Raw genomic sequence first — 23,075 nt, forward strand, 5'->3', positions numbered from 1 at the left:
AGTTCAGCCATCCGGGAGGGGCTCAGAGTAGACTCGCTGCTCCTCCACATCGAAAGGAGCCAGCTGAGGTGGTTCGGGCATCTGACAAGGATGCTCCTGGGCACCTCCTGGGTGAGGTGTTCCAGGCATGTCCCACCGGGAGGAGACCCCGGGGCAGACCCAGGACACGCTGGAGAGATTATCTCTCGGCTTGCCTGGGAACGTCTTGGTGTTCCCCCAGACAAGCTAAAGCAGGTGACTGGGGAGAGGAAGGTCTGGGCTTCTCTGCTTAGGCTGCTGCCACCGTGACCCGGCCCCGGATAAAGCAGAAGAAAATGGATGGAAAGCAGTTCTGTTTTTTCCCTGCATTATATACATATATACCGTATTTTCACGCCCATAAGGCGCACTTAAAAGTCTTAGATTTTCTTTAAAAAGTACGGCGCGCCCTATAGCGCAGTGCGCCCTGTGTGTTGTAAGGAGGACATAGTAGAGAACACCATGAGAACGCTAAAGGGTGAAGTGTGGGCGTTGATCGTATATACCGGACAATCGCACATACCTGTCTAAAAGGACAGGTATGTGCATTATGTGGAACATCGTTGTTTTAACAACCCTGAAAATGGCAAAGAGACACGCTTATGAAGCACAGTTTAAACTGAAGGCCATCAGCTACGCGGAGGAACATGGAAATCGAGCAGCGGCGAGAGAATTTAAGATTAACGAATCGATGGTTCGCAAATGGAGGAAGCTAGAAAACAAGCTCCGGCAGGTCAAGAAAACGCAGCTGAGTTTCCGCGGACATAAGGCGAGGTGGCCCGAGTTGGAGGAAAGACTTGAGCGTTGGATCATCGAGCAAAGAACGAGCGGGAGAGGCGTTTCGACGGTCACCATTCGGCTAAAAGCGGTTTCACTAGCTGAAGAGATGAACATTGAACATTTCCAAGGAGGTCCGTCTTGGTGCTTTCGTTTTATGAAACGGTGCCATTTTTCCATCCGGACCAGGACTACGGTAGCGCAGCAACTTCCAGCGGATTATAAGGAAAAGCTGGCCATCTTCCGCTCCTACTGCAGCAAACACATCGGCGACAAAAACATCCAGCCCAGCCACATCACAAACATGGACGAGGTCCCGCTCACTTTTGACATCCCGGTGAGTCACACTGTGGAGAAGAAGGGGACCAGCACGGTAGCGATACGCACAACGGGGTATGAAAAGTCTTCTTTCACTGTTGTGCTTGGCTGCCATGCTAATGGACAGAAACTGCCGCCTATGGTGATTTTTAAGCGAAAGACTTTGCCTAAAGAGAAGTTTCCAGCAGGAATCATCATTAAGGCAAATGAAAAGGGCTGGATGGATGAGGAAATGATGAAAAAGTGGCTGAGGGAGGTGTATGTAAGGAGACCAGGTGGTTTTTTCCACGCATCACCATCGCTCTTAATCTGTGACTCTATGCGTGCCCATCTCACAGCCGATGTGAAAAAACTAGTGAAACAAATGAACTGTGAGCTTGCTGTCATTCCGGGAGGCCTGACAAAGGAACTCCAACCGCTGTACATCGGTGTGAACCGCCCGTTCACGAGCGGCCTGGGAGCGATGGATGACCGATGGAGACCACAGTTTCACCAAGAGTGGAAGGCAGCGCCGGGCGAGTTACGCCACAATTTGCCAATGGATTGTAGATGCTTGGGCTAACATGTCTGCTGGCACTGTTGTTCGAGCTTTCACAAAAGCCGGCATCATTTCCGAGGAGCCGCACGGCACGGAAAGTGACTCTGACGGTGAAGACAGTGAACCTGGCATGTTTGATGGAGATTTAGCGCAGCTGTTAAATTCAGACACAGAGGATGAGGACTTCGATGGGTTTGATTGATGATAAAAATGTGAGTACCAAACTTTGTTTTGCTCCTGCTTTATTTTTAAATATGCACACTTGTATGCTTGTGTGTTGTTGATGATGACGATTACTGGTAATAAAAATGTGAGTACCGAACTCAGGTTTGCTCCCGCTTTATTTTTAAATACGCACACGGTACTTGTATGCGCCCTATAATCCAGTGCGCCTTATGTGTGTGTTAAATACAGTAAGGGCACACATAACTGAGACTGCGCCTTTTAGTACAGTGCGTCTTATGGTCGTGAAAATACGGTAATAATGTAGCATATGAGGTGTTGAAATGTTCTACAAATGGAGAACTGGGCCCAATTTGATTTAGTTACTTACCTCACAGCGGCTGCAGTTGATCGCTCTCTTTCCCTACGAGAAGCCTGGGTTCGAGCCCGACTATCCTGAAGGGACATTTCCTGCCGTATACACAATAGATGGTTGGGCCAAATGCCGCGTCATGTGCCTGGTGGGACTGTCAATTGAGGACATCTGAGATATTGACCTATAAGGAACTGTTACACCCCAGCCCAGGGGAAACTGGCGTGCAACACAAGGAAAAAATTTTAAAAAAGGAAAATGTCCCCACACTCCCTGCTCTCAAGGAAGACGAACCAAAAAACAACGGTCACGGAGTTTGCAACAACCAGTCAGTTTATTAAGTCCCAAAAGGTAGCGGGTGTCAGGATGAGCATGGCCAAAACAACAAACAACACTCTAGAAATGAAATGCAGCTGGTTTACCTACACGGGAAACCCCAAAAGAAAAATACAGGTTTCTTACCTGCCTCCCTAACCAAAAACAGGAGAAAAGGTTCCCAAAGAAAAATGGCTTCTCACCCCTACAGCTACCGAGTCAAAAAACAAAATTGACACAGGACACAATTATGCGACCCTCTGGTGTGGCAGACCAAAAAACACATCAGAGGTGGGCAACTCCAGGCCTCGAGGGCCGGTGTCCTGCAGGTTTTAGATGTGTCCTTGATTCAACACAGCTGATTTAAATGACTAAATTACCTCCTCAACATGTCTTGAGGTTCTCCAGAGGCCTGGTAATGAACTAATCATTTTATTCAGGTGTGTTGATCCAGGGTGAGATCTACAACCTGTAGGACACTGGCCCTCGAGGCCTGGAGTTGCCCACCCCTGACCTAAACCCTTCTTGTAACGGATATTAATGTTAAAGTAAAGACCAGCTCATGAGGCGTTGGTTGCTGTTCTGCATCGGGGGGGGGGTTATGGTCGGAAAATACAATGGTTGGTAGAGGATTGGACCCAAGGTACACTTCGAAATGCTGCAAGGCTAAAGCCTAATTTTCAATCGTGCTGTAATGTAGCTGGTGTTTTATACATTTTTTGAAAAGAAACAGATGGGATGGTCAACGTCATCTTCATCCTAATTGACCAAAATTAGCATTATCACACTAAAGAAAATCCCTTTGACAATTTGGCAGTACAAGTTATTGACGGACTTCTATCTGTCAATAACTTGTACTGCCTGAGATATTCATTAGAAACTTTTACTCAAGCTAACTTCCCTTTGTTTCTACTGCTCTCCATAACTGATAATCTTTGGCAAATTCTCAAATAGTTCCATACAGAAATGTAATCAGTTTTTGCCAAAGGATACAAAATTCAATCTTAATTAAGCATTCATGTGTATGAGCAGTGCATGTAGAGTGATCAAATTAATATGTTGCATACCAGCATTCACTGATACATGTAACACTGTCTACTGGACACTTAGTTACAATTAGTATTGCTTTCCCTCAAATCCCTCGTCAGCCAGAAGTGACTGGTCACAAAACACGAGCTACAGCTGATTCCCAAAGGGAGGACATGAAAATTCCTAGACACTCTGGGCTGGCTGTGTCTGCAGGTCTCGCCGCAAGAAACTGATAAGAGATTCGTCCTTTGGCAGCAATTACGGCTGATGAAAATTGCTTAAATATTACTACAAATAGCAGTGGAATTTTCTCGAAAGCTCAACATTATTCCCAACATACTGGATGTCAGTGTGGGCCTTGGGAGATGCAGGTCATTCAGATTGGCACCTTGGTGGCTGAATAAGCATTTGTCATTGTGGTATACCATATGGTGAGGCATGTACCAAACTCACCATCAGTGCGAGCAGGTGTTTCAGTTTGACCAGAAGGTAATCTGTTCTGACATTCTGCTTCTCTCTGTGATCAGATGATGGGAATAATGTTTAGTTTTTAAGATTACATGGATGTTTGCACAGAACAGATAACACCATTCATATAGTCAACATATTTTACATAATATTAACATGACAATATTAACATCCACTTTGTTCTGCGTGCATAGATTTTAACCCATGTTGCACCAGTGGCCTTTTAATTATGAGTTTTATTTAGACTTTTAGTAAATAGCCATGCAATTCATGAAACAAGAATCAGGAGGTTCTGGTAGAATTCTGTTGCTTTTTAATTGGACGGTTTGACTAAACTTAGAAAACATACAAAATTAATAACAGTTCAAAGGAAATCTTTCTACATGCTGGCTGCCAGCTTCAGACAGGCGTGTGAAATGCATATACTATTATTATATATTGTACATATATTTATTAGTTTCAGATGTAGCCATTCTTGTATTTTGTTTGTTTACATTATTGTATTTTGCACAACTCTGTTGCTTGTGAAGCTCGCACACAAGAATTTCACTCACATGTGCTGTACCAATGTACCTGCACATGTGATGTGTCAATAAAAGTGATTTGACTTGATTTTCCATGTCTTTTGTGAACATTTCAAACTGTGTAGCTCTAACAGGCGGTTGGCTAACACATACAGCACCACCTCATTACAACGATGAGAGGTTCCAGTGGAAAAAATACATACTGCAATAACAATAAAGCAACAGCACTTTTTCCAGTTGTTACACTTATATCTTTCATTACAAGCAATTCATGTTAGAATACTTACGGAATTAAGCACTGCTACTTTTAACATGGACATCATACTAAAAAGTGTTGCTTAGGTAACAAACAGGCAATTCACAGGATAAGTGTTCATATGGAGAGCCTTCAGTTTTCAGGCCCCTCTTCTGTGAAACCAGTTTCCAGTTTGAATTCAGGAGACAGACGCTATTTCTACTTTCAAGATTAGGCTTAAAACTTTCCTTTTTGCTAAAGCATATAGTTAGGGCTGGACCAAGTGACCCTGAATCCTCCCTTAGTTATGCTGCAATAGGTGTAGGCTGCCGGGGATTCCTTTCCGGGAGTTTTTCCTTTCCAGTCACCTTTCTCGCTCACTCTGTGTTAATAGACCTCTCTGCATGGAATCAAATCTGTTATTAATCTCTGTCTCTCTTCCACAGCATGTCTTTATCCTGTTTTTCTTCTTTGCCCCAACCAGATGGCCCCGCCCCTCCCTGAGCCTGGTTCTGCTGGAGGTTTCTTCCTGTGAAAAGGGAGTTTTTCCTTCCCCCTTCGCCAAAGTGCTTGTTCATAGGGGGTCATATGATTGTTGGGTTTTTTTCTGTATCTACTGTACAATATAAAGCGCCTTGAGGCAACTTTTGTTGTGATTTGGCGCTATATAAATAAAATTGAATTGAATTGAATATGCAACACTTATGAGGTCATAACTGATCTAATGGACTTCCACACAGTAACACTGAACAGGAGATTAAAGCTGAATTCTGTAAAGCCTGATTAAGATTGACCCAGCAGAAGAGCATTGGTTCAGATCCCTCGTGTTTCTAGCTGTGTTCAAATGAACTTTGTCAGGATAATGTCCCATTAGTCTGCCACTTTTGTCACAGCAGGACACTTTGTAGGTTTGCTGATGCCTCAATAGGTTTGTGTTACGGATGAAAGACTTCACACTGCTCATATTTCAGTGGATTAACTTTAGTGTGGATGAGCTGATGATTTTTTAGATGATGAAACCTAGCACAAGACTTTCCACACTAAGCACAGTTGAAAGGTTTAACTCCAGTATGAATGAGCTGATGTCGTTTTAAGTTGCAACTCTGAGTAAAAGATTTTCCACATTGATTACAGATAAATGATTTAACTCCACTGTGGATGAGTTGATGTCTTTTTAAGTGACCAATAAAAGTAAAAGACTTTCCACACTGATCACAAACAAATGCTTTAACGCCACTGTGGATGAGCTCATGTTGTTTTAAGTCTCTTTTCTGATTAAAAGACTTTCCACACTGATCACAGTTGAATGCCTTGACACCAGTATGAATGACCCGATGTGCTTTTAAGTAACCAAGCCGTGCAAACGACTTTCCACAGTGATCACAGCTGAAATGTTTAGCTCCTGGGTGGATGACCTCATGGACTTTTAAGCTGTAACTGTGAGCAAAAGCCTTTCCACACTGACCACAAACAAATGGTTTAACTCCACTGTGGATAACCTGATGCGTTTTTAAGTGACCAATCAGAGTAAATGACTTTCCACACTGATCACAACTGAAAGGTTTAACTCCACTGTGGGTGAGCAGATGGACTTTTAAGCTGTAACTGTGAGCAAAAGCTTTTCCACACTGACCACAAACAAATGCTTTAACTCCACTATGGATAACCTGATGCGATTTTAAGTGACCAATCTGAGTAAAAGACTTTCCACACTGATCACAGCTGAATGCTTTGACCCCAGCATGGATGAGCTGATGTGTTTTTATGTGGCCAATCTGAGTAAAACCCTTTCCACACTGACCACAAACAAATGATTTAACTCCAGCATGGATGACTTGATGTCTTTTTAAGTGACCAATCTGAGTAAAAGCTTTTCCACACTGACCACAAACAAATGATTTAACACCAGCATGCGTGACTTCATGTCTTTTTAAGTTACCAATCTGAGTAAAAGCTTTTCCACACTGACTACAAACAAATGATTTAACACCAGCATGCGTGACTTCATGTCTTTTTAAGTACCTTTTCTGAGTAAAGGACTTTCCACACTGATTGCAGCTGAATTCTTTAACTCCACTGTGGATGAGCTGATGTGTTTTTAAGTCGCTTTTCTGAGTAAAAGACTTTCCACATTGATCACAGCTGAATGCCTTGGCACCAGTATGAATGACCTGATGTGCTTTTAAGTGATCAAGGCGATTAAAAGACTTTCCACACTGATCACAGCTGAATGCTTTGACTCCAGCATGGATGAGCTGATGTACTTTTAAGTTGCTACTCAGAGTAAAAGACTTTCCACACTGATCACAGCGGAACGCCTTGACACCAGTATGAATGAGCTGATGTCTTTTTAAGTTGCTACTCAGAGTAAAAGACTTTCCACATTGATCACAGCTGAATGCCTTAATACCAGTATGAATGAGCTGATGAGTTTTTAAGGGACCAAGTCGATTAAAAGACTTTCCACACTGATCACAGCTGAATGCTTTGACTCCAGTATGGATGAGCTGATGTACTTTTAAGCTGCTACTCCGAGTGAAAGACTTTCCACATTGATCACAGGTAAAGCTTCTGTTCCCACTATCGATGCACTGGCGTCTTCTGGGCTGCTTCATAGTGGTCAAAGGGACAACAACTGGATCTGTGCTTGCCGGCGTTGGCTGTTTTTTGCTGATGTCCTCAATGTGTTGAGGTTTTGGCCTGCTTTCCCACATCTCTCCTATAATGACAAAGAAATAAAACAGAAAACCAAATGCAGTTATGGTAAGAAGTAACCCATAAACTGTACAGATGTACACATGGCATTCTTAGAACCTTATTCAGATCAAAAGCATCCTCATAAATAAAATATCAATTTCAGAATTTTTAAAAAATATTTGTACTTCGCATTGCTTCTTAATACTTCTCCTTTAATGGTTTTTGTCTATTTCTACTACTATTTACACTGTAGATATATAGTGAAGATTAAAGACTCAAAGGGTTTATTGTCATATGTACAAGAAGAAAAAGCATTTCTCTGTGCAATGAAATTCTTTCTTTGCTGCCACACACACATGCCGGTTAAGTTAAGGGTTGAAAGAAAGTATGTATATATACACAAATGACACCACATAAAATATAAATAATACAAATAAATAAGTGAAGATAAAATTTAAATCTGAGATAGAAAATAAACCCCCATGTATAAGCTTAAAAACACTACAAAAGACCAAGGATAAAGGAGGATTAGAACTACCTAACTTTCAGCACTACTTCTTAGCCAACAGGCTTCAGTTTACCTCAGGATGGCTAAAACATACCCTCTTAGATGAACCTTGGCTAGATGTAGAACAAGCACTTTGCAATAATCTAGAGCTTATCAGCTCAAATATCCAACGACATGAATGCTTCAAAAGCGTCAACATCGGCTCTTCTCTGACAGCATAGTGGGAGTTTCTAAAATTGACGGCGTCTTCATTAATCCCATGCAAACGTACACCTATCTGGAACAACCCTGACATATTACAAAACAATAATATGATAAACTTTTCAGCTTGGAGTGGTAAAGGAATCAAATATTTAGAACATATACTAGAAGGAACAGAATTTATTTCATTTGACAGACTAGTTACACAATATGGGATCAACAAGAAAAGATTTTTAGAATATCAACAAATTAAATCCATAGTAAAAAAGAAATTTAAACCAGGTCAAGTTGAACTACAAACACCACCAAGTGTGGTTCAATTTCTTACTCTTAAAACCCCCAAATTACTATCCAAAATATACAGAATGCTTTCTAAAACAGATGAATCAATATCACTTCCTATTGCAAAATGGGAAGCGGATTTATCAGTTAACTTAGACCTAAACTTCTGGTCTCAGATTTGCTTAAAAACCTTTCATCTAATTAGAAATCCCAGTCTTCAATTAATTCAATACAAAATATTACATAGAGTGCACTATACAGGTCATCGGATGTTCAAGATGGGCTTTACGTCTACCAACAACTGCTCACACTGTCAAACCAAAACACCGGACATTTATATCCACGCTCTTTGGTTCTGTCCACCAGTTCAGAAGTTTTGGTGCGAGATATGTGAAGACTTATCAAAGTGTCTGAAATGTAACATTCCAACTTCCCCCTTAGTGTGTTTGTTGGGCAGCTTAGATGATGTCACTTCAGAAAAGAATATCGCCCATATGGTTTTCACTGCCCTATGCATAGCCAAGAAAACAGCCCTCATGAACTGGAAAAATAAAAATAATCTTAATTCTAACCAATATAGAAATTATCTATTAAAAATGGTAAATGGCCCGCATTTGTATAGCGCTTTAGTCAGTCCCTAAGGACCCCAAAGCGCTTTACACTACATTCAGTCATTCACCCATTCACACACTGGCAATGGCAAGCTACAGTGGGGCAAAAAAGTATTTAGTCAGCCACCGATTGTGCAAGTTCCCCCACTTAAAATGATAACAGAGGTCAGTAATTTGCACCAGAGGTACACTTCAACTGTGAGAGACAGAATGTGAAAAAAAAATCCATGAATTCACATGGTAGGATTTGTAAAGAATTTATTCGTAAATCAGGGTGGAAAATAAGTATTTGGTCACCTCAAACAAGGAAAATCTCTGGCTCTCACAGACCTGTAACGTCTTCTGTAAGAAGCTTTTCTGTCCCCCACTCGTTACCTGTATGAATGGCACCTGTTTGAACTCATCATCTGTATAAAAGACACCTGTCCACAGCCTCAAACAGTCAGACTCCAAACTCCGCCATGGCCAAGACCAAAAAGCTGTCGAAGGACACCAGGAAAAGTATTGTAGACTTGCACCAGACTTGGAAGAGTGAATCTACAATAGGCAAGCAGCTTGGTGTGAAAAAAATCAACTGTGGAAGCAATCATCAGAAAATGGAAGACATACAAGACCACTGATAATCTCCCTCGATCTGGGGCTCCACGCAAGATCTCATCCCGTGGGGTCAAAATGATCATGAGAACGGTGAGCAAAGATCCCAGAACCACACGGGGGGACCTGGTGAATGACCTGCAGAGAGCTGGGACCAAAGTAACAAAGGTCACCATCAGTAACACACTACAACGGCAGGGAATCAAATCCCGCAGTGCCAGACGTGTTCCGCTGCTGAAGCCAGTGCATGTCCAGGCCCGTCTGAAGTTTGCCAGAGAGCACATGGATGATACAGCAGAGGATTGGGAGAATGTCATGTGGTCAGATGAAACCAAAGTAGAACTTTTTGGTATAAACTCAACTCGTCGTGTTTGGAGGAAGAAGAATACTGAGTTGCATCCCAAGAACACCATACCTACTGTGAAGCATGGGGGTGGAAACATCATGCTATGGGGCTGTTTTTCTGCCAAGGGGACAGGACGACTGATCCGTGTTAATGACAGAATGAATGGGGCCATGTATCGTGAGATTTTGAGCCAAAACCTCCTTCCATCAGTGAGAACTTTGAAGATGAAACGAGGCTGGGTCTTCCAACATGACAATGATCCACAACACACCGCCCAGGCAACAAAGGAGTGGCTCCGTAAGAAGCATTTGAAAGTCCTGGAGTGGCCTAGCCAGTCTCCAGACCTCAACCCCATAGAAAATCTGTGGCGGGAGTTGAAAGTCCGTGTTCCTCGGCGACAGCCCCAAAACATCACTGCTCTCGAGAAGATCTGCATGGAGGAATGGGCCAAAATACCAGCTACTGTGTGTGCAAACCTGGTAAAGACCTATAGTAAACGTTTGACCTCTGTTATTGCCAACAAAGGTTATGTTACAAAGTATTGAGTTGTATTTTTGTTATGACCAAATACTTATTTTCCACCCTGATTTACGAATAAATTCTTTACAAATCCTACCATGTGGATTCATGGATTTTTTTTTTTTCCACATTCTGTCTCTCACAGTTGAAGCGTACCTCTGGTGCAAATTACTGACCTCTGTCATCATTTTAGGTGGGGGAACTTGCACAATCGGTGGCTGACTACAACTACACATGTTTCTTACAACTACACATGTTTCTTTTCCAAATATTTATTTATAAGTGACTTATGTATGTATGTATGTATGTATGTATGTATGTATGTATGTATGTATGTATATATTGTACTATTCTTAGTTAGCGTATTGTCTGTCTTGTCTTAATGTTGGTTTAAAATGGAGCACTGTAACAAAAAATAATTTCCCCCAGGGATCAATAAAGTATTCTGATTCTGATTAAATATTTTTTTGCCCCACTGTACATTGTAGGCACAGCTGCCCTGGGGCGCACTGACAGAGGCGAGGCTGCCGGACACTGGCGCCACCGGGCCCTCTGACCACCACCAGTAGGCAAACAAGGTTAGTATGCAGCCAGGAGGCAGCCTGGGATCGAACCACCGACCTTCTGATTAGTGGCTGACCTGCTCTGCCACCTGAGCTACAGCCATCGAGATTACATTAGTCTCGATACAGCCTCTGCCACCACATCAGATCAATTGCTCTGGGCTCCTTTGATTAGCTCCATCACCTAGTGGGGGTGGGGGGGGGGGTCATAGTTTTGTCCCACCTTCGCTGTTGTGATTGGTGTGGGGGTAGGGACACGCTTAGGGCGTCGGGGGATTCCCCAGGAGCATCTTCCTTGGGGGGGCTCAACCCGGGATAGCAGTCATGGCCTATTAGGGGCTCTGTTGGCTCTTAGGTGACTGTTTCCTCGTGGCTGCGTGCAGCGGGGCTAGGGGAGGGTCGACACTGCTGTTCTGGGCCCCGGTCCGGATGGGCCTTCTCACACCCCCGTTCTCTGCGACCTGCTGGAGCGGGGGGGCCAGGAGGAGGAGTTGGCCGTCCGACTGGGGTCTGGAGTGTGGGGCCTCCCTGCTGCTGCGGAGTCGGGGTGGTCTGCTTCTCCCCACCGCAGGGAAAAGGGTAACACCACCTGGGTCTGGGTGCAGTTTCCCCCTCCAGGGGCAAGGGTACCTAGACCCGGTTCTTAGAGTACGCTTGGGGAGTGTGATTGTGTGTACAGCGTCTCTTTATGTCTGTCTCCACGTTGGTTGAGTGTGGAGTAAGTGCATATGAGAGCATGAGGGTGGGAATGGATGTTTGCATCTGTGTGTGCCTGTATGTCTTGTCTATATGTCAGGTTGGGTATCAGACGCCACCTCTCTGGGGACATCTCAGGCCCTCAAAGGTAAGGAGGCCTATCTCCCCGCACCACTTCCCCTGCCAGTGGCAGATGCCCTCAGACATCGGTGCATTGGTGGTTCTTTGTGTCCGGGGATGGGCGCCCAGGTACACACCGACTCACTCCTTGGTGGCTGCTTATTGGGGCCTGGGGCTCGCTTGGGCCACTTTGGGGGTGGGGTGCCCTCAGCCTCTCAGCCTGGGACTCGGTTACTCTGTCTTATCAGTGCTGAGGGTGAGGTTGTTGTCCTCATACCATGACACCAGACAGGCCACCTCTCTCCTACAAGCCGTCATTCCACATATTGATTATAACGTGGAATGACGTTGAGATGTTCAATGATTTGGTGCAAATTATGGGAAAAGTAGGAGTTAAATGAGTTTAGAATAAACCTGCAATGATACTTGTCTCTGTGATGCTGAATACTTTATTACACTTATGAGTTGTAGTTGGTTGCAAATGTGAAGTTGTTTTAACCTAAAGACTTTGTCTTCTAGGATACAGGCTCTGGGTGGAGCTGGGAGTTAAACAAGCTAAACATTTAATTACTGACTAATGTTTTTACACAGGGTTACAGGTTGGAGTGAAGCTGCTCCAAGTGGGAAACCCTGGAGATTGTTGCACAGTCTCCCTAAAACATTCTTTTACATGTCTCATTGGGGAGTTGACACATGGCGAGAGCCGTGTGGCACAAGAGGAGTGTCATTTTTTTTAATTTGCATATGTCGTGAGGTGCCATGACGAGAAGGAGTGACTGAGGGGATCGTCCACAACGTGGAAGCTGAGGCCAGGAGAGAGGCTTCAGGAGGATCAGAGATCACCTTCAGCACAGCAGACATCGCGCAGAGAGCTGTGCTACTGGGCTTCTAGGAGATCATCAAGAGGAGTCTTTGCACAGCAGACAACTATAAGGAGTGGAAGAGTTTTGACGTTGAAGTTGAGGAAGACAACTAAGGTGTACGACGTGCTCTGCCTTAAATCGTCCGGGGCATTGGAACATGAGAACCTGAGGGATGAAGGGAGGGTGCCAAGCTCCAAAAGTGACAGCGCAGAGGAGGTCCAGCGATGGACTTGTGGTTCTGTGAAAAGCACAAATGCCAGGTGACTGTGAAATAACTAACAGCACTTTTTCCACAAGTGAAGCCAGTGACTTACTATCCTAAAAGATTAGACCTAGTTGCTTGTGCTTTACCTCCATGCGTGAGATCAGTATATGCAGCGGCTCAAACTGTACAATGTTCCGGGAAATAGTTTTATTTCACCCTTTGACACTGTTAGTTCCACACGAGGTGGATGTTTTACTACTGCATGCTAAAATGACCTTTCTGTAAGCTACAAGACACTTGTCTCTAATGTCACTATTACTCTCACAACCACACAATCATAAAATGGGGCACAATTCTGAATCCGTCAACCCTTTTGCCAATGAAAGAAGAGGGCACTGCTCATGAGTGTAGAGAGCACGTGGAGGAGGAGTGTAAGCCCAGGGATGACGTAATAGATGTGCCACTCGTTGAGGGAAAGGTTTGGTTTGTTGATGGTTTGAGCTTTACAACAGCAGAAGGACAGGCTAAAACAGGTTTTTACTGTAGTAGATAGTGAGAAAGTTATCTGTGCAGGACAACTAGCATGTTTCATATCTGCTTAAGCAGCAGAGATAGTAGCTTTAACGGAAGCGTGTAAAGCTGCAGAGAGACAATATACACTGATGGCCAATATGCAGTTGCTACATTACATTTCTTTGAAGTGCAGTGGGTGAGACGAGATGTGACAGCCTCTACAGGGAAGCCTGTAGAACACGCCAAACTCCTGCAAAATCTGCTGGAAGCAATAATATTGCCCAGTAGAATTGCCATTTGTAAATGTGTACACACATGTGAGGGAAAGATCCAGTTGCATTAGGGAATGCTTTTGCAGATAAGATCACAAGAGAGGCAGCTTTCGGAGCACATGGTGTTCACATTTTAGCGGTGCAACACCAACAGATGTTGCCTATTATACGAGATGTACTGGCAGACATGCAGGCCCACTCACCTACTGCAGAAAAACAGTTTGGCTCACAAAAGCAGCGAGCTTGCAGGATGGTGTTTATTGTCTATGTAATAACCCAATACTGCCTCAGAATTTGTATGACCGCTGCGATTTTGAACCATGGGCCGTGCCATGTCTCGACAGGAGGGATGATGGCAGCAGTAGAGCAACATTTTCATAATCTAGGATTTAATACTTAAAAAAAAAAATTTAAAAAAAATTAGGGCTGAACGATATATCGCATTTGCGATAATATCGCGACATGATCAAGTGCAACTTTCTAACCGCAAAGGCTGCGATTATACTGCGATTATATTATACAATTCATGGGCTGCATCCTCCTGAGGCCGCATTTGTAGACCGATTACGTCACAGCGACGCGCCGAAGGCTGTCCAAATTACTACCATATCCCAGCATTCATAGCGCGGCCCAGCCAAACTCCAGTGTCCAGCAATGGCGGCCGCTACTAAGTTTTAAAATTACTCATACTAATCTTTCTGGGTCACAAAATAAACTTTTAACATATTTTCAGGCGAGAAAGTAGTTGTGTAAACATCAAATATCTGCTCGGTTTATCAAGATATCCCATATTTGCAAAAGTGCTTCGACGTTTTCAGAGGCGTCTGCTACCCACCAGCTCGACAGCTAGCCGGGAGCTCGAGGGTTACTGATGCGGCCGAGAACGGCACAACTCCCGGCACATCATTTTCAGATCACCGCGGAGTTTCGCTGCTCGGGTTAAACGTAATATATAAGTCACTTAGACAACCTAAAAATGTTATTGTTGGGCTTTTTTCAGTGTTTTGTTTGTTCGTGAGTAAATCGGTTTGGCTGAGATTAAAGTTATTAGATTAGATAAAATAAAACTTTATTAATCCCCCGGGTGGGTTCCTCCTTGGTTTTCACACAGCTGACTAAACGTCAAACAGAAAACTTATTAAACAGAAGTATGAGACAGTCGAGAATTTACACCAGTGTCTGGTTATATTTTAGATAGCAAGAAGCAGACGGCCGAGTTTATTAAACTCCACCGAGACAGCGGTGACGCTAATCAGAACTAGCCTTCTGATTAGCTAATCAGAAGGCTAGTTCTGATTAGCTAATCAGAAGGCTAGTTCTGATTAGCTAATCAGAACTAGACCGTCCAATTTCACGCCTTTAAACTTTAAAGGCGTGTTTGTTTGTGTGTTTATACAATTGCTATTATGTTTGCACTTTATGTGTAATGTTACTGACTGCAGAGATCAGTAAGATGTGTGTATTTTTTATTTATTAGTTTTATTTATTTAATATTATTTTTTAATTGAATGACTGTCTAGTAGTTCACAGATGTCGAAAAACTGAGTGTGGTAAAGCCACTGATTTTGTTTATGTATATTTCTGCAATCTGCACATTGTACTGACTTTCATTTTAATGTTTACACCAGGGTTCCTTGTCAGCACTTTATGCTCAGATGTTTGTAAGCTAAAAATAAACTATTGTGTATGTTCAAATATACTGTTGTGATTGAAGAAGTAAAATAAAAATGTCAGTCATCAATTCATGCATCACCTCATGTCATCATAACAGAGGTCTGTCTTCCAGGAAAGAACAGTTTAAAATTAATGTAATATAGTATTGGCCAAACTATATGATGTATTGCTTGTCTTTGTTTAATAATACAGAAGACAAAGACCTTAAAAAATAATCGCATATCGCATCGCAATCGCAATATTGGGGCAAAAAAAATCGCAATTAGATTATTTTCCATAATCGTTCAGCCCTAAAAAAAAAAAATTGCAGGTCATGTATGATATGTTGCAAGAACAATTCTCGGGGTAATTTGAGACCTAAGAGAGGGAAATTCCCCAGACCCAGTCACCCATTTCAAGTTATTCACATGGACTTTATAGAGCTGTCTAACTGTAATAACTATAAGTACTGTTTTGTGATAGTGTGCCCTTTTTCAAAGTGGGTAGAAATCGTCCCAACTAGGGAAGCAGATGCCATTTCGGTTGCCAAAGCCATATGTAAGAATATCATCCGGGACACGGGATTCCGGAGACCATTTATAGTAATAATGGTCCACACTTTGTAAATGAAGTGATTGGATTAATGGCACAGCATCTAGGGATAACACTAAAACATCATTGTTCATATCACCCACAAAGTGCAGGGTTGGTAGAGAGAACTAATGGCACAGTAAAGCTAAGACTTAGGAAAACAATGGAAGAGAAAGGCAGGACATGGTTAGACTGTATAGAATTAGTTAAGATGTACATGAGGATTACTCCAACAGAGAACGGTCTGACGCTTTGGGATTATATATGGTAGACCATTTAGAGGTTTAGTCTTCTGTAGTGATGATAGAAAAGCAGAAGAGAGAACACATTAGCAGATTGGATGCTTAAAATGTTTAAAAGTAAAGAAGTCATGAGAACAAATCATCTGCCAGATGATTCTGTTTCTCTGCAGGAGCAGAGTCTGAAGTCTGGAGATTAGATGCTCATTAAGGCCATGGAGAGGAAGTGCTGGCCCAGTCCACGGCGGGAAGGTCCCTATCAGGTGCTGCTGACGACGCCCACAGCAGTGAAGATTGCTGAGATAAACACTTGGATACATCAAGTGCACTGCAAGAAGGTAACACACTTCCTGGCCGACTCTGGGTAATGGTGAAAAGGCCAGCGGTACAAAGGGGGGAGTATATCTCTAGGACCTCTCGTCTCAATCCTGGTGAAGAAACCAATGGATCCAGAACCCAACTTAGAATGGCTAAGGAATGTGCTGTGCACCTTCTTGAGCCTGTTAGCCCTGAGTGGGTTGACAGGAGCGCACTGGGACAGAGCAAACCACACCCAGTACCCGCATGGGTTTTCAACCAACTGCTGGTGGCAGTTGAACACAACCGCTCACATAAACAACGAGACCAATGGTTATGCTTGTGATGCCACTGTCTACACATTCTTCTGGACTGTGGCCATATAGCCACAGAGAGCGAGACAGTTTGTTTGCTTGCCTTAGCAACACATCCAGGAGTAAACGTACTTGGAACACTGCCAAATTTTCAACTCCTCTGAACCTGAATGGATGGTTGATTCACCAGTAGCCGGGAAGGTGAACTGCTCTGGTAAGACAGACCTGCTGGCCTGACTCCAAGTATCTGACTCACTGCAGGACATTGAACAGCTAAACAAACTGGAAGCAGGCCAGTTACCCATGTGTATGAAGGGCAATGGATTAGTCCAAGTTGGAGATTTACCATGGAATTTGTGCAACATCACCCATTCTTTTTGTCCTCTGCAAGAAGGGGTGTAAACAGAAAAGAGTTTTGTCTACATTTACATCATGAACACTTCTCTAAGCTGGTTGAGGTTTTGAGCCAAGAAGATCAAAACAGCTTGATCTAATTTCCTTCTAAAAATCTTTTTCTGCAGAGACAACAGGAAAGGAGAAGTGTTGTAAATGCAGATAATTCACCAGTTGACTCTAACCCCCACAGGATGCCTACAGTGAGAAGATTTGGGGGGTTGATAGGAGTCATAAAAAGGAGTGTTGACCAGGCTGCAGCTTTGAAGTTAGCTGAAAGCAACATGGACCAAACAATAAAATCAACTGATGTGTGTGAATGCCTATGTCTGTATACAGTTGGATTGTAGTGACATATGATTTTTGAGAATGTTGATTCTTCTTGTTTGATTGTTGACATCCAGTTGTTTACTTGCAAGTTGTAGTTTACTGTGTATGAGATCAATGAGAAGCAGGTTAACTGCTTAAAAGAATTAAGTGTGATGTTTTGCTGCAATAGGAGGTGAATGACATGACAGAAGCCTGTGTATAAATGACGCCTGCGCTGAAAATGTCAAGCAACTGGTGCATGGCTGAGAATATACTACACAGGAATAATTTGGAGCATACAAATAACAAAACAGGAGGGAAATGTTAAAGTGAATTGTTAAATGTTGTCATTTTTATATTTACCATCTCTACATTGTTTCAACTCTGTGATGAAAGGAATAGAGATGGAAAATGTGACGTCATTCAGGGGTAAAACCGCAAAGGATTCTGGGAACTTGTGGCAAGAGGTACAAGCGCACGCAGGCTTTCAATTGAAATCAGTTACACTGTGATAAAAAGAAACACAAAAAAATGGCAAGAAGCTGCTGTATTATTAACTGCAATAGCCGGTCCCATGACAGCCACGGGAAGCCGACGGGTAAAGAGATCGGTTGTTATCGGATTACGTCGTTGAAGAGAAATTGTTCGAGCCATGTTTCCGAAGTAACAAAGAGGCGACTGGATTGCAGCCATTCAAAGACCAAATATAACGTCCCAGAACACTCCAGCTCACAGGTTAGTCTGCTATAAGCATTCCCACAAAGGTCAGTCTGCTGTTGTAGTTAATGCGTCATTTTTCATAACATAATTGGTGATATAGGTTACAAGCAAGTCTGGCGCTGAACAGAAATTGTCGCGCTATGCTCCTTTGTTTATTGTGCATAAATAGTGAATTGTCCTGACACAATATTGCGTTTCGCTTCTGTTATTACCATTGTACATTGACAAAAACATATACTTTTATTCACAGGATAAAACAGTTGTTTTCTATCACTAATTGCCCAGTACGATTACAGCATACAATATTATTGTCACTGCTACATTTCTGTGATGCGTACCAGAAATTATTTCCACTACTAATTAATTACCGTTGAGCTTAGGGCTGAACGATTATGGAAAATAATCTAATTGCGATTTTTTTGCCCCAATATTGCGATTGCGATGCGATTATTTTTTAAGGTCTTTGTCTTCTGTATTATTAAACAAAGACAAGCAATACATCATATAGTATGGCCAATACTATATTACATTAATTTTAAACTGTTCTTTCCTGGAAGACAGACCTCTGTTATGATGACATGAGGTGATGCATGAATTGATGACTGACATTTTTATTTAACTTCTTCAATCACAACAGTATATTTGAACATACACAATAGTTTATTTTTAGCTTACAAACATCTGAGCATAAAGTGCTGACAAGGAACCCTGGTGTAAACATTAAAATGAAAGTCAGTACAATGTGCAGATTGCAGAAATATACATAAACAAAATCAGTGGCTTTACCACACTCAGTTTTTCGACATCTGTGAACTACTAGACAGTCATTCAATTAAAAAATAATATTAAATAAATAAAACTAATAAATAAAAAATACACACATCTTACTGATCTCTGCAGTCAGTAACATTACACATAAAGTGCAAACATAATAGCAATTGTATAAACACACACACAAACACGCCTTTAAAATTTAAAGGCGTGAAATTGGACGGTCTAGCCTTCTGATTAGCGTCACCGCTGTCTCGGTGGAGTTTATTAAACTCGGCCGTCTGCTTCTTGCTATCTAAAATATAACCAGACACTGGTGTAAATTCTCGACTGTCTCATACTTCTGTTTAATAAGTTTTCTGTTTGACGTTTAGTCAGCTGTGTGAAAACCAAGGAGGAACCCACCCGGGGGATTAATAAAGTTTTATTTTATCTAATCTAATAACTTTAATCTCAGCCAAACCGATTTACTCACGAACAAACAAAACACTGAAAAAAGCCCAACAATAACATTTTTAGGTTGTCTAAGTGACTTATATATTACGTTTAACCCGAGCAGCGGATCTGAAAATGATGTGCCGGGAGTTGTGCCGTTCTCGGCCGCATCAGTAACCCTCGAGCTCCCGGCTAGCTGTCGAGCTGGTGGGTAGCAGACGCCTCTGAAAACGTCGAAGCACTTTTGCAAATATGGGATATCTTGATAAACCGAGCAGATATTTGATGTTTACACAACTACTTTCTCGCCTGAAAATATGTTAAAAGTTTATTTTGTGACCCAGAAAGATTAGTATGAGTAATTTTAAAACTTAGTAGCGGCCGCCATTGCTGGAAACTGGAGTTTGGCTGGGCCGCGCTATGAATTCTGGGATATGGTAGTAATTTGGACAGCCTTCGGCGCGTCGCTGTGACGTAATCGGTCTACAAATGCGGCCTCAGGAGGATGCAGCCCATGAATTTGGACATGTCCAGAGTATAATCGCAGCCTTTGCGGTTAGAAAATTGCACTTGATCATGTCGCGATATTATCGCAAATGCGATATATCGTTCAGCCCTAGTTGAGCTCAAAGGTCCCATTAATAAACTGTTAACGAATGTGTATTTATGAAGACGATTTGTGAGACTGGTAAACTTATGATATGTACGATGGTCTTTCGTTCTACACGGTGCATTTCAAGGTCCTGTACCCATCCGTCGGTAAACTGTACCTGGGCTTGTTGCAGTGACCCGAAGTTACTAAACTTCACGAGTGTATGCACTCACTCCAAGAACGTATGATTATAAATATGAGCGTGGTGAAAGTTGGGCAGCACGCTAACGTCCTTTGTCCACTCTGTGTGCTCGTACGGGTCTAACCCTTTCACTCCTTTGATTTTTTCCTCGTATCTCTTCTTTGACTTTTCATCAAGTCTGTCTTTGTACGGACCGGCATTGTTCTCCTTTGTTTTGTACATACCTTTTTGGGGGCAAAGAAAAGCCAAGAAGGTATTGGAACGGGAGAATGAACGTTTTGCGGTGCTGCAAATGCTTGCGTTTGATGTGGTACTTGGATTGTTTTGCCACGAGTTCCCAGCATGCAATGCGCGAAAGTCACGTGGTCTGTCGATCTCTATACCTATTTTTCTCTAAACAATTTGAAATTTAGGCCCTGAAATACTCTGCAAGAAACCAAGAGGGTCTCCCACTCGGCAGGCCCTATTCTCCATTTCACCGAGTTAAAACAAATATGTCGTGGGCATTTAATTAGAAGAAACAGTAATAGTGTTTCACCCAGAGTTTTGGGCTTTCACAGCAAAACCTCACAGACGTCAGTGTTGTAGTTCACTCCGACTGGAGGTCCAAATGATTTCAGTGAATCCAAACTAAGAAATAAAATCAGAACAATCACATGTGAACACCATCCACCTTCAACCCACTATGAGCCTTCATATGAGACTAAATCACATAAACTACCTCTGAAAAATCATTGGATCTATTTGTACACATGTCGTATGGAGTCGTATTCCCCTCGTGTTATCACACAGCAACTAAAGCAGCTAGCAGCATGCTAAGATAACTAGCTAAAGGCTAGCGCCAGCTTAATCACGTGTTCAGTCACATATGCTGTGATGTGATGTACCCATAAAAGTGATTTGAGATTGGTTACCTGTGCAGGAGAAAAGACCAAAGACTAGTGATGTGTCCTGTGTGTCGACGCTTCGATACCTGTGTCGGGTAATCTCGGCGAGTTTTTGTGAAACGCGTATCGAGGCTCGCTTTGATTACGTATGCAGTGACGTTCGAGGCCTCGCGGGCAGTCCGTACCATGTGACTGATTCAGGAACTGGCTCGCCGGTTCGCACCAGATTCGAAATAAAGTGGGCAGCAAAACACAGCTGATTTCCCATCACACTGTGTTGTTGAACCGATTACGTACGTGTTACATAGTTACTTGAGCATTTATTGTTCGATGGAACCAGCAAGGAAGAGATTTTTTTTAAATCTCATCTCTTCTAATAAAGTATGCACACAGTAATAAATATCACGAATGATTAGTACCATAATATAAATAAACAACACCACATATCCTATAATCTGATTTCTGTCTTTTTTTTAAAAAGTGAAGCGCCACACACTAGTTTGTGTCATTATCCAGATGTACATAAGCATGATTACAGTTACTAGGGGTGGGTTTTGATTATCGATTAAAATCGATACTTGGATAAAGTCATATCGATTCATTAAAATCCTGAATCATTTTTTTAAAATATAAATTCATTTTGCCCGAAATGCCAGAATCTCAGGTTAAACCTCACAAAATTTCAACAACCACCAAACAGCTAAAGCAGTAAATGAGAGCAGGAACACGGATTCTGCACAAAGACGTAAACACAAAGCACGGAGCCTCCGACGGATCTCTCTCCAAACAATATTGAGCGAACCAGCAGCAAAAGAAGATCCAAACTACGCTTCACATAAACATCGTCATGAATTCACTCTGACTTTTGCTGTTTTGTTTCCACCACAATAAAATCACACTTCATGCACAGCTCTCTCTCTGTGTACTTCAAGAACAGTTTCCAGTCTAAAAATCTGTTTTCTGCATTATTCGCTTATTTGTTACGCACAATTCTACCGTTGTTTACAGGCTGTCGGCCGCTACTTTTTCCTTTTACTTAATTCCGAAAAGAAAAGCTAATTTCTGCCGTTCAATACTGAAGAAATTTAAAGTTTTTAAAATTATGCAAAATTACAAAACGCTTAGTTGTGTCTCTAATCAAACCTCTGTAACTTTGCTCTGCTTCACTTCAGCTGCATCAGGTAATGTTCATGTGTTGATTAATGGTTTTCTTTTGTTTTTTATGTACTGCAGAATATATTTTTAAAATCCAGGCCAAGAAAATCGCCTTCACGTTTTTCTGTGTTTTATCCTCAATTACTTTGACACAAAGGCATCTGCTGATGCTCACACCTTTGATAAAGTCTCCAAAGTGTCAGCTTTCTTTTTATATCTATAAAAATATACAAAATGTACTGATGCATGATCTGAATTATAATATTTCTGACTGTCTGAGGCAAAATTTCCCCACACAGCCCTAACAGTTACACAATCATAGCAAAACTCTGTCCTGATAGTTTCCAGTTTCTCTTTTGTATCAGACATACTGAGACAATATTCGGGATAAATAACCACGAACACAATTTATTTATTCAGTTTAGAGGTTTACACATCACATCATTATAATCACAGAGCCCGTTTCACTTGAATCGTCCACTTGATGGCGCAGTAGAGCAAATGAAAAGCTTCAGTTCATCACTAGGCTTCATCTCACCATCACTACCAAAGACTGAAGGGGAAGTCCGTGAAAAAGCTGGAGTCAGGCTGGCGAGGCCATGATGAGCTGGGAAGCATATTTAGCAAAGCCTACCAGCTGCAGGAGAGTGAGTTTTCAAAATAAAAGTTGCTTTCTTCTTCTCTGAGGTTTATGTCTTAACAGCGCATCGTGCCTCAGCGCCACCCACTGGAGCCATGTCGCCGTGTGATTGGCAGATTAGACAGTTGCG

At 42.3% G+C, this 23,075-nt stretch overlaps 1 protein-coding gene across 1 annotated transcript; it reads right to left on the reverse strand.

The window, feature by feature from the left end:
* Positions 1 to 4,288: 4,288 nt before the first annotated feature.
* On the reverse strand, positions 4,289 to 21,336 carry LOC309713962 (uncharacterized protein). The gene is made up of 2 exons (XM_082545957.1): positions 21,178 to 21,336; positions 4,289 to 7,476 (listed from the first exon to the last, which is right to left on the reverse strand). Exon 2 carries the CDS (start codon positions 7,469 to 7,471, stop codon positions 5,798 to 5,800), a length of 1,674 nt encoding a protein of 557 aa, XP_082402083.1. The 5' UTR covers positions 7,472 to 7,476; positions 21,178 to 21,336; the 3' UTR covers positions 4,289 to 5,797.
* Positions 21,337 to 23,075: the final 1,739 nt, after the last annotated feature.

This window comes from Aulonocara stuartgranti (assembly GCF_965226115.1).
Source record: "Aulonocara stuartgranti genome assembly, chromosome: 9".
NCBI lineage: Eukaryota > Metazoa > Chordata > Actinopteri > Cichliformes > Cichlidae > Aulonocara > Aulonocara stuartgranti.